The sequence below is a fragment of the Corythoichthys intestinalis genome, chromosome 18, assembly GCF_030265065.1.
Source record: "Corythoichthys intestinalis isolate RoL2023-P3 chromosome 18, ASM3026506v1, whole genome shotgun sequence".
NCBI classification, from domain to species: Eukaryota; Metazoa; Chordata; class Actinopteri; order Syngnathiformes; family Syngnathidae; genus Corythoichthys; species Corythoichthys intestinalis.
In genome coordinates, this window is record NC_080412.1 from 12,542,218 (window position 1) to 12,554,997 (window position 12,780).

The window sequence follows — 12,780 nt, forward strand, 5'->3', positions numbered from 1 at the left end:
ATGAATTTTCAACGTAAAAAGCTCTTTGTCTGTGTTTCCACTCGGTCAGCTTTGACGAGATAGGCCCCCTATTAATTGGCCCCGCACCCTGTGTCCTGTCTATATCATTGTGAAGTCTATGGATTGGGCTTCCCTGGTAAAGCTGCTGCCCCTGTGACCCAACCTTGGATTAAAAAGTAGATGATGGAAGGATGGCACTAAAGTGGTGTCATCGGGGAGTACTAAGAAATAATGTGCTGACGCTGTGCAGTATGTACTGTTTGCCATGTAGTTTCCAACAGCTGGTTGCCGTACCCAAAATGGTCGCCTGCAATGCACTCAGCTGTGAAAATTGAGTGCTTGTCACCATCCCCTAGACCATGACATCGACTTCATAATGATATATTATGAAGTCTATGACCAGGGGTGGGCAAACCGGTCCTCAAGGGCCATAGTGTGTCCTGGTCTTTGTTCCAACTGATCTAGCACAGACAGTTTAACCAAGGAGCTAAAACAAGCACCTAACTGTGAACATCTGATTGCTCTTACAAGAGACCAGATTGGTGAAAAGGTTTCCTCTTGATGGGTTGGAACAGAAACCTGCACCCACTGAGGCAATTTGTGGAATAGTTTGACCACCCCTGCCCTAGACGACCAACGTCCAATCTTGTGGCATCCTTCTGCTATGAATTCAATAAGTTTATCACTACTAGACGTTCAATCCATTTGAAGTGGGAGGCTGGAAGTGTAATGGTTCTGGGTGAGTGGGGGACCCAAGCACAGAGAAGGGAGGCAAACTGGCAGTAGTAACAAAAGTTTATCGTGGAATTTGATGGCAGCCTGTATCCAAAGGATCAGGTGGGCAATTGGTGTGCAAGCAGGTTAGCTGTCCAGGCAGGCAAGCAATACAGGCTCTGGGGGCCCTAACAGCCAGTGAATGAACATTGAATCCAAGGCTGCAGTGCAGGCTCAGGGGAACGCCCCAGTTATTTGAATAGCATTTCCTTCTGAATGTTCATGCATTGCTGATAACCCTATTGATATTTAATTCAGTCTAGGTAGTCATTTTTGTATTTATTGTATTTTCACATTTTTAATTTTTGATTCTCCTTTCTATTTACCATTCATTCGTTTTTTTATTTTCACTTTATTTTTTATTTTGACAGCTTTGGCCCTTTATATCGGTACAGTATCGGCATCAACTGATACCTCACATGGGATGGGATCAGTATCAGTGCAAGTATGATTACTTGGCACTACACAAATATGTGTAGATATTGAAGAGGAAAAATATAGTATGGAGATATACAGTGGTAGTGGGTCACACCTGTGATGCTCCAGACTGTGACAGTACACGCAGGGCATCTTTGGAAGCGGAAGCACAGCGCGGACGCTATTCAAAATCAACAATGGCAAGATGACAGACGATTAGCCAGGGCCAATTGTTGTGCTGCTGCGGTAAGCAGTTGCATTTGATACACCGAATCGGGTTCTAACGTGGCGATTGCAGTTTGCATGCTGTTGCTGAACATACCGTGTGAGAGGAACTGGCCGAGACTGGCGGAGCCTCTCCAGGCGTCCGTTTTGTGAGGCTCATTCTCCTGGAAGTGGCAACAATTTGACAGTCCAAAAAGTCACGAAAGTGAAAGCGATCGGGCCTATGTGACTTGGGGCCACATTTGTGGTTTAATTTAGTAGTTTAATTTATTTTTTATTTTTTATTTTTTTTATCTCCAGTGAGAATTCATAATGTAAATAGTCATGAAAATTAAAAAGAAAAAAAACGCACGAATGAGAACATCTGTCCAAACCTTTGGCCTGTACTGTATGATAATCATCAGTGGATGGTCATAATAATAATACACTAATAATATCCACTCCACCACCTTTACTGACATGTAGGAGTCAGCGCACAGGAGCAAAGAGGGTGAGAGGGGAGAGACTTCAATTGTAAAGGTGAGTAGAAGAGTAATGATTAGAAAGTGGAGAAAGCCAAGAATATATATATATATATATGGCGGAAAACACGGACAAGACTGAAAAAGCAGTTTCTGCTTTTGCACCTCTCTTTAAAATAAACTGCTGTATTTTAAGCACAAAGAACTGATGTGTTTGATAGAACAATATGTCTATATGCTGCCATAGCAGATTCATGGTGCATTAAGCCCTCGAACGAGTTTTAATTTGTCAGTTTTACCCTGGAAACACCTGTTTACAGATGTCGCGCAACCGCTTTTGTTTCAACCCAGCCATAAAAAGAAGGTAAGTAATTATATTTATTATTCAAAATGTCTGTCATTTTTAGCTTAGAATCCTTAATTTATGTCTAATATTTCGTTTAAAAAAAATAAACGACTTAAAAAAATTATTCACTTGCATATTTTAAACAAATTACGTCACAATGAAAAATTTGGCGTCTGTAAAAAAGTCACGGATATCTACCTCATAACTATCGCTTAATTGTATTTTTTTTTTTTTTTTTTTTTTTACTGTTGCATTTTCCCCAGTATGTTAGATGATAAATAATCGATCCAAAAAAAATAAACATTGAAAAATAATGTTTAAAAGGGTAACTATATGAAAAAGACATTCTCAACCACTCCTTGTTGTCTGCAATTTCTACATCGCGACCCTTGTTATATCACCATGTTTCACCCATAAAATCCCCCAAAAATCTGGCTGTGGCCATTCACAGCTGTGTCTTGACGCTCAGACATACATGCTATGTGGAGTTTTTGGATCGAAACAAGGTAAGTACGCGATAATATCTCGTGAAAATCGTGGTGTCTTTAATTCTGCTCTCGCCTCCAGTTAGGGTTTTGCTGTTTAAAAAAAACATTTAAAAAAAAAAAAAAAGCCCTCCTGTTCAAAACGTTTCTTCCCCAGAAAATTGAGATTTTAAGCTTTCCAATGATGCATCACACATGCATATAGGACAATTTTGAAATTTGGCCAAATTGGGAGTCTCAGAGCGGAACTTCAAGTCACCTGAGTGTTTTCCGCCATATATATACACACAGTATGTATGTATGTATGTATGTAAAATATTTGGATATATATATATTTGTGGGTGTGTGCAAGGCAAATTAGCCTGACCCAGATATTACTTCAAGATATTAGACACTTTAAGAAATTAATAGTATTTTTGTTTGAAATCACAGCCATTTTTGTTACATATGTGCCCAAATATTTATAGATATAAAATGCTATGTTCACTTACATCCTGGTCATCTCCTGGGGGCTACGCCACCCTAATTCTTAACAGTTAGTGACGTCCCTGCTCTTTCCAATGCTAAATCTGAATAAATAAATGAATAAATATATTTTTGGGAGGAGGCGGGGGCGCTACTTCGCGGTTTTTCCACTTATCGCGGCAGGTTCTGGTCCCGATTAACCGCGAAAAACGGGGGATCATTTTAAAAGGAAATGTATGTGTACAACAGGCAAATACTGTACAGGGAAAACGTAGTGGTGCGAGAAGCACGCAAATATGCCTAACCTTGAATTTCAAGTTGAAATGTAATGGCAAATGGCATTCTCACAATAATATAACAAAAATACATCATTCTTCATGCAAGTTACTAAAAACTTCCACAGAAATTGACCTCCACTAGGAAGCAGTGCAGCGCTCTGAAGTCACTCCGCGAGTGTTCCAAGTTTATTTGTGCACTTATTCAAGTCAGACGGGAACATGCGACACTACGAAAACAGCGTGGCCTTCCTGGGAACGTGGGGTCGCTTCCAACTGATGGTTTTCTTCCTGCTCTGCTCCACTAACTTGCCCAACGGAACGGGATCCTTCTCGCTGGTGTTCGTCACCGACACGCCACGGCACCGATGCCGAATTCCCGAGACCAACCTCAGTCAGGAGTGGCAGCAGGCTGCGGTCCCTTTGGAGGTACATTTTAATTCCTGCACATTCAATACAACGTGCAGTATGTTTCTCTCAAGGAGCTTATTTACTACGTCTGATACAGTATAAACGTTTATCTCGCACACAGTACTGTCGTATGAAGGAAAGCAGGGGCGTCACTAGGTTTTAAGAACCGGGGGGCTTATCCCCCACGAGTTATAAATGATTTAAGAGAACGTAGCGTACAAGCACAAAACCTAACAAACTGATTTATGACTGATGCTTTATATATATGAATTTATGTAAGATTTTTTTTTTCATTTACAAAAAAAACAACAACAAAAAAAACATAGTAACCTTTGCTATGTTTGGAAATCGTTTGATATTGTGAATCAACTGTTAAAGTTGTTAAAATTGCTACTGTTTTTGCATTAGTTCCCGTCTGTCTACTTTCGACATGTTAAAGTTTTAAAACTGTAATATCATTTAAATATAGATTCACGTCAAGATTTTGCCGATTTAGGAGTATTTTAGATAAAAAGTTACTTCAGTTCGCTAGGAAGGTTCACTACAACAGAGCCTTTCTGAGAAGTCTACTGCTTCAAAATGGCGCTGGTTGCGCATGTAGTTCTATAACCATTTGATATCTAGGCGTAGATTGCAGGCTGTCGGCTACAGTCAGGAAATATTCGAGCCACCTAGCCTAGCATCGCGTTTGCTACAGCGTCACAACAAACACTCTTCTCTCTCCGTGTCTCTGACTTTTGTCGCGTCATTCAACCAACGTAGTAACGCATCGTAACGCACATTGTCTTGTTGCCGAAACGGTGACAAAATCCAAACGGAGAAAAAAACCCATAATGCACGAAAAATGTACAGATTTGGAACGTACGGCGTACACATTTAAAAATCAGTGCTCACTTGTACAAATTACGCCGAAACCGTACAATTTGACAGGTATGCGAAAAACAATGGTGCATTTCTGTGTGTGTGTGTGTGTATTTACCTAAAGTGCTTCAGCGTAAACATAACATATGCACTGATAAACATGAGCACCCAATGACCGGCTACTCAGCCCGCCCCCCTTATCTGTGATTGGCTAGAAATTGCCTTCATTCGCTGCTCAGATTGGTTGAATTGAATGACGACAGATCAAGATAGGATGAATAGAGGGTTCATCCTCTCCGTGTGTGTGTGCGTTTTTGTGGAAGATTTAAGAAAAAAATAAAATAAAATACACAGTACAGTCTAATCGAGCTTGGGCGGGCACAGCAGTCTCTCAGGGCAGGCCCGGCCCCCTAATGCCCGCCCATGCCGCCTGGTCTGGGCAGTGGTGTTACCAGGATGCCAGGTGAAGATGGGCATTAGTCTTACCTAGGGGGAAAAAAAAGGCTACAATGCTCAAGTAGGTCGAAATCCAGCGTAGGGCTACTGCACCTTAAAACGTGTTTTGTTTTTGTCCTTGAGATAACTGTTGTTGTGAATTGGTCTAAACAAAATAAAAGTTGATTTGATTTGATTTAGAACACATCCATAACTGAACTGTATGGACATGCAGGTGACAATGTTTTTTTGGTAACCTATTGTGGTTCCTCCGTTTTATTATTATTATTATAGTTATTCTTTGTTCCGCAGCCCCTTCGAGCTCAATTTGCCCCCTTAGAATGCTTCAAAATGCACCAAAATCGGCAGGCACGTCAAGACAGGTGCAATCTTTGATACCGTGTAAAGACAAATTACAAATACACTATGTAGCGCCCCCTAGCAGTCATTCTTTGTCCCGCCGCCGCTTTTTAGACCTACTTTGACCCCCTCAGAATGCTTCAAAACTCACCAAACTCAGCAGCCAGGTGAACACTGGTGAAAATTTTGATAAAATGTAAAAAAAAAAAAAAAAAATCAAAATATACGTAAATGTGTGTAGCGCCCCCTAGGAACAAAACCAACATTGCATTTCATTTCTTTATTTTTTTTATTTTTATTTTTTAAGGTGAAAGAGGAGGTAACAACGCAACGGTTAAAACTTGGTCATCAGTACCATATGAATAGGATACCATACGCGGTGCCCAGACTGCCGTTAGTACTACATCAAGTTTTCTTCGGGTGGGCAGAGCGTGTCCGTGGGTGGGGACTGCCCACCCCTGCCTCCCCCCGGTAACGCCCCTGGGGTCAGGCTAATTTCCCTTACGCATGCACCCATACGGGTTTTTATTTTTTCTGGGTACAAAGATTCTAAAATAATGAAAGCAACATTTGTGGGCACCACCCTTTCTAAATGCTTCACATAACTGAAAAAAATCAGGTACAGTATAACCAGTTTGGCCATGTGAACTTATACACGCCTTCAAATACCAGAAATGATGAAGTAAGGATTTTCACCATGCGTTCTGTGGACCTAGAAAAAAAGATTTTACTTTACTTTTCTTTTTGGGGACCTCATTTAAATAATATGCAAATTAATATACGGCGGAAAACACAGACATGGCTGAAAAAGCAGTTTCTGCTTTTTCACCCCTCTTTAAAATAAACTGCTGTATTTTAAGCCAAAAGAACCGTTGTGTTTGATACAACAATGGTAAATGGTGTTATACTTGTATAACGCTTTTCCACCTTTCAAGGTGCTCAACGTGCTTTACACTACATTGCTATCTACCTATTGGTGACGCAGCACCAGGAGCAATGTGGGGTTCAGTATCTTGCTCAAGGATACTTAGGCGAGTTCATCAGGGCAGAGAATCGAAGCCACAACTACTCTACCACTGAGCCACGCTACCCCACATACAACATTATGTCTATATGCTGCCATAGGTGATTCATGGCGCATTAAGTCCCCGAACTATTTTTAATTTGTCCGTTTTACCCTGGAAACCCTGTTTGCAGACGTCGCACAACCGCTTTTGTTTCCACCCAGCCATAAAAAGAAGGTAAGTAATTATATTTATTATTCAAAATGTGTCATTTTTAGCTTAGAATCACTAATCAATGTCTAAAATTTCGTTTAAAAAAAAAAAAAAAAGACTTTAAAAAATGATTCACTCGCATATTTTACTTAAAGAGTATGTAGCGGCAAAGGGGGTGTGAGACATCAATAGAACCGTTATGTGCCAAGATAACAAATATTGATAAAGTTAACAAAAAAATCAATCACATTAATGAGCAATTATCGAAAATAGATCGAAAATGACGAACATTTCCGAAAGTGTTCCGGAAACAGCCGAATGGGGCGGAGACGTCACGACAAGTGATTGACAGTCGAGGCGGAGCCAGGTGCCATTGTTTTTTAACGACGAGAGAGTAGCGTTGGGGTTCCTTTGACCAAAACATCACAAAAATGGTTCAAAACTGCTGTGCTATGTGGTGTACAAATAGTTATTTATCGGAATATAGTATCCATGAGTTCCTGAACGCGAAAAAAAAAGCTGGACTACACAGACAATGGGTAAAGTTCGTCCTTGCAAAGAGGGCTAATTTTCTAGACACAGCCTCCGGCACGCTTTTCTGTGGTGCGCATTTTCCACCTGAAAGCTTCTCGAACTACTGACAAGTGAAGATTGCTGCTCAAAGGAGATGCGGTGCCGACCATACACGCGCACCCACCTAAATGTCCCGAGATATCAAGAAAGAGGACGATGACTAGCAAAGGAGGCTAAGGCTAAGCAAAGGAGGGGAGCAGCAAAGCTCGAAATGGCCAGAGTGAGTACTCTTTTATAATAAAAAAAATGTCACGCATTGGATACAGGACTGGACACATGTATAAATTATCGTTCGTAAAATATATAGAACAAATTCTCTGATCCCATTCATATTTGTGTCTGTTGGCAGAGCGAAAAGCTATGATAGCGCAATAAATGATAATTATTTTATCCATTCCTTTATTTTGCAGTTACGGTGTATCAGCTTCACAAAAAGAAATGCAAAACAAATCATTGGTGTTTCCCACACGATCTGCTCCCGATGTTTCATCAGCGTCATTGCTTCCCTCAATGACCGTTTCATTACGCTGCATTGGCGTTCGTTTGGTCTCAAATTGGTAACCTAAAACACTGATTAAAGCTTCGTAACTCTCCTCGTCACCATTAAATGAACATTCGTTACGTCCTTCTACGTCGGATTCGTCGCTGAAACTAGAAACAAAATTGTCTGCTATCATCGCCGCCATTCAGTATTAAAGCACTGAGCCTTTTTCTTGTTGAAGAAACACCAATAAAAGAGAATTCAGAATTGACAGTGAGGGGTGTTTCTTCATGAGGGAACCTGGAATATGTGCAGGACGAACACAATGCATCAGCATAAACAGCTCAAAACACCCCTAATTCTCCCCTCACTAGAAGGAATTATATTGATGCAGACAGGCGCTGCCCCCCTAGTGGCCGGTGGCACTCTCTTCACTTGTCGTGACGTCACGCACACAATCTGCCAGATCTCGGGCGCCGGTCGTTTTAGCTTGACAATCAAGCGAAATTTTCTTTCATTTTCTTGTGTGTAATTACACGAAATGGCATGATATGAATACAAAAGGCATGCGTTTATGGATTAATGATGGAATATTAAAATTTTCCCAGGGCACTACATACCCTTTAACATACAATATTACAAACATATTTTAACTTAACAAATTACGTCACAATGAAAAAAAATTGGTGTCTGTAAAAAAGTCACGGATATCTACCTCATAACTATCGCTTAATTGTATTTTTTTCATTCCTGTCGCATTTTCCCAATTATTTTAGAGGATAAATAATCGATCCAAACAAAGAAAAATTGGATAAAAACATTTAAAAGGGTAAATATATGAAAATGAAAATCTCGACCACTTCTTGATGTCTGCGATTTCTGCATCGCGACCCTTGTTATATTACCATGTTTCACTCATAAAATCCCCCCAAAATCCATCTGTGGCCATTCACAGCTGTGTCTTGACACGCGGTAATACATGCTACATGGAGTTTTCTGATCAAAACAAGGGAAGTCCGTGAAAATATCTCAATAAAATCATGCCGTCTTTAATTATGCTCTCGAGTGTTCTCACCTCCAGTTAGGGTTTTGCTGATTAAATTTTTTGTTTTGTTTTGTTTTTTGTTCAAAAATCCCCCCCCACACCCCCACCCCCCACCCGAAAATTGACATTTTAAGTTTTCCAATGATGTATCACACATGCATATAGGACAATTTTGAAATTTGACCAAATTGGGGGTCTCAGAGCGGAACTTCAAGTCATCTGAGTGTTTTCCGCTATGCATATTTCACACTAGGTCCCCACAAATTAAATTTTATTAATGGGGACATTTTACCGGTTCTACTGACATACTATGCAGTAAGTAGGGCTGGGCGATATGGCCCTAGCACTTATCGTGGTAAATTTAGCTGATTTACCTCGATAGCGATAAATGGCGATAAATTCGCCCAATCGGGCTACATCATTTGAAAATCTAGAAAAATGCCTGAAACACAAATTAACTCTTTCTTGTTGATTTATAGTGGGGCAAATAAGTATTTAGTCAACCACTAATTGTGCAAGTTCTCCCACTTGAAAATATTAGAAAGGCCTGTAATTGTCAACATGTGTAAACCTCAACCACGACAGACAGAATGTGGAGAAAAAAAACCAGAAAATCACATTGTTTGATTTTTAAAGAATTTATTTGCAAATCATGGTGGAAAATACTTATTTGGTCGATACCAAAAGTTCATCTCATTCATTTTTGCATTGATTATTTAGCTTATCAATTAATTAGGTTCAAAGAAATGTAGCCCTGACCCCCGTTCACCCAATCTGTTTGGTCTTATTATAGCAAAAAGTGTACATGCAGGTTATGCTGTACATGCAGCAAGGGCGTAGGTTTGCATAGTGACGGTAGGGACATGTCACTACCAACTTAAATTGTCCCCACCAACTTTTATGCAACCTTATTTGCATTATATAATGATTTCAATTATAAAGGTAATTTAAATTGTCTTCCCAAATTGTAAGGACAGAATTAACGCTACCATTATTAAGTGAATTACTGTACTTTCAATATGTTCAGACATACATTGACCCCTCTACACCTGCTGAATGTGCTAGTCCATTTGATTGCCAATTTGATTGGCTGATGACTCGACCCCCTCCCCTACATTCACACACGTGTTCACAGCCTGTGTTCTGTGAAATTTTTCACCCTGATACTATTTTGCTCCCGAAGCTTTTGTGGTGGTGAATAAGCACTCTTTTACATTCAGCTGGACCCTCAAAGTTATCCAAAGGTGCTAAATAAACAAGAGAATATTGGATTAATTAGATTATTGTTTTTGCCAGCGATGCCGAGTAGCTGTAACTGCTGTAGTAGTAGCAAGTAGCTCTACCGATTTCACCAATGAGACGTTGCAAAAATAATTACATGACTCCATTATTCCAATCAGACGCAAGCTTGCCGTTCTAGCTTTATGACAGCCTGCTCAATCATGTGGTCTTTAGCACCGTAAAAAATGAAGTATTTGATACTGAGCGCTGCTCTCAACATGACTCGAAAGTTCGGATTTCAACCTCTATCCCAGTTTTTAATTGGCACTAACTGACCAAGGAAAACCGGATATATGCTCATTTTGATTTCTAAATAGTAGGCTAATAATGAAGGAACTCTTCACTATTAAAACTAGGAACTGTTTGCTCCACCAGAGGGCACTCATGCTCTTTGGATGAATAATGCCTCATTTATGTTTTGTTTTTTCTCTCATTGGAATTCAATTAATTTTTTTTGTATTTCTTTGGCTTAATGCGGTTATGTAATGTGTTATTGTCCAGGATCTTAATTGCAACAATTCATATACCATTGTTTAAAAAAAATCAAACAAAAATAAGCAGTTACTCAAAATGTTACTCTTACTTGAGTATTCTTTTCACTGTATACTTTTTTTTACTTGTAATTGAGTACATTTTTTGGATGACATACTTTTGAGTAGTATTATTTTGAAGTAACGGTACTCTTGCTTGAGTAAAATTTTTGGCTACTCTACCCACCTCTGCGTTTAAATATTGCGATTTAAATTTGCTTATAAAATCCAGACACTTATTCTGGAAGTTTTCAAAATGTTTCTTTAGTAGTTTTTAAAAACAAAGGTTTAATCAAACGGTGTACCACCGAAACCAATACATATGCACTGCAACCCCCCATCCCCCCCACCAAAAAAAAAATGTTTTCAGTGTAAATCTACTAGAAATAAGTGAAATTATCTGCTAGTGCTTCAAGTAAATTTTACTCACTTAGTTTTCTTGAAATAAGAAAAATTCCTAGCTGAAAATAAGCTTTAAAAACTTGTCAGAAATGTTCTTAATTCAAGAATAGATATTGTTCAAAACATTATTTGAAAGCATTTTTTTCTTGATTTAGGTGAAAAATGACCAACTTGTAGTTATATGGCCCTAATAAGAGTAAATACTGTAGTAATAGTAGTACATACTTAAAGTAAGTGTAAGAATCTGATGCATTAATCTGTTAACCAACCTTTAACACTTAGAACAAGATGGGGAAAATTATTCGACTACATTTAAGAAAAATTATCAGATGTTATAAATTTGCAGTGTGGAAGTTAAATAAATTTGTATTTATTTATTTTGCATTAATAATTTAGCCTATTAATTAATTTGGTTCACATTGGTGAAAAGTGTAGCCCTGACCACCATTCACCCAATCTGCTTGGTCTTATTAATGTCCCGTCTCAAGCAAAAAGTGTAGATGGAGGTTATGCTGTCATATCGTCCCTACCTATAGACCCTACTCACATGACGTCACAACCACGCCCCTGCGCCATATTGTCCGTCAACTCGTCACTGTTGATGCATTACCGCTACGTAAATTCCTCCTATTATGGCGTGTTTTTCTGCTCGTTAACATTATTAATCAAAATGGTGAAGGCGTATGTGGCGGTCGGTTGCAATAACAGAGAAGATAGACGGAGAGACTTGAAGTTCTACCGGATTCCGAGAGACCCGGAGAGGAGAGCGAGATGGGCTGCTGCAATTCGACGAGAAAACTGGGCTTCAAACGATTACATCAGATTATGTTGTAGTCATTTTATATCTGGTAAGATACATTTAATATATATTTAGAGGGTTTTGGGCTGACAACCACAATTAAGATCATTGCTAGGCTAATCGCCGACAACATACACTCAGACGTTGTGAATGAACTACCTGAAAATATATAATTATAAGGGGATAATAAGACAGTTGTCACACAATTAATTTACAATTTCAATATTGAGGTCAAAAGCCAAAAAAATAAATTCAACTAGGGACAATCTGGAGTAGTGCTATCGCACTTCATATTTATTACATATTATATATGTATGTAGTGAGAGTGCTATCGCTAAACCATATAAACATTAAAAGCCCTAGCTCCATTGACAAATGACATGAAATACATTAGACTTGACACTGGATGTTAGCAGGAACAAAAGATTTTGAATTGAAAATTTCGTAACTCACCTTACCGAGCACAAGATAGATTCCTGCCAAATTTTCGTGGACGAGGACCTGTTTCACCCAACCAGCAACGAAGTATTTATAAGCCTCCAAGCTCTTAAAGTTTTTCAAACTTTCGTGAGAATAGGCTGATTTTGTGTGGACAAGATAGTTGTCAATATCAGGGTAGCAGATGTCAGGCAGAGACGGCGAAGACAGCGGGTCGAAAAACATCGATTTAGGCATCAAATATGGATCTGGCGAATGGATAAACTGAAGCTTTTCACACATAACGCCTTTTATGCAACACATCCAATGAGTTTACAGCGTCAGATAACACCGGGGCTTCCATGAATTGCTCCATAAATTGCACGACTAATTGGAACCATTGAGAATAGGGCTAAAAAATGCCGGACAATATGGCGGCCGGATACAGTGACACGTCATTTTGTGATGTAGGTGAGTAGGGTCTATATTGCGACCAAACCTACGCCCTTGACATGCAGGT

General features: G+C 39.3%; 1 protein-coding gene across 4 annotated transcripts in view; it reads left to right on the forward strand.

Moving 5' to 3' along the window:
• Positions 1-3,636: 3,636 nt before the first annotated feature.
• The window catches only part of LOC130906608 (organic cation/carnitine transporter 2-like), a 32,689-nt gene continuing 23,545 nt past the window's right edge, over positions 3,637-12,780 (forward strand). For all 4 annotated transcript variants that reach the window (XM_057821099.1, XM_057821100.1, XM_057821101.1 and 1 more), the window contains exon 1: positions 3,637-3,877. In XM_057821099.1, the coding sequence (XP_057677082.1) occupies positions 3,671-3,877 (207 nt within the window). In that variant the 5' untranslated portion in view covers positions 3,637-3,670. The remainder of the gene's footprint in view (positions 3,878-12,780) is intronic.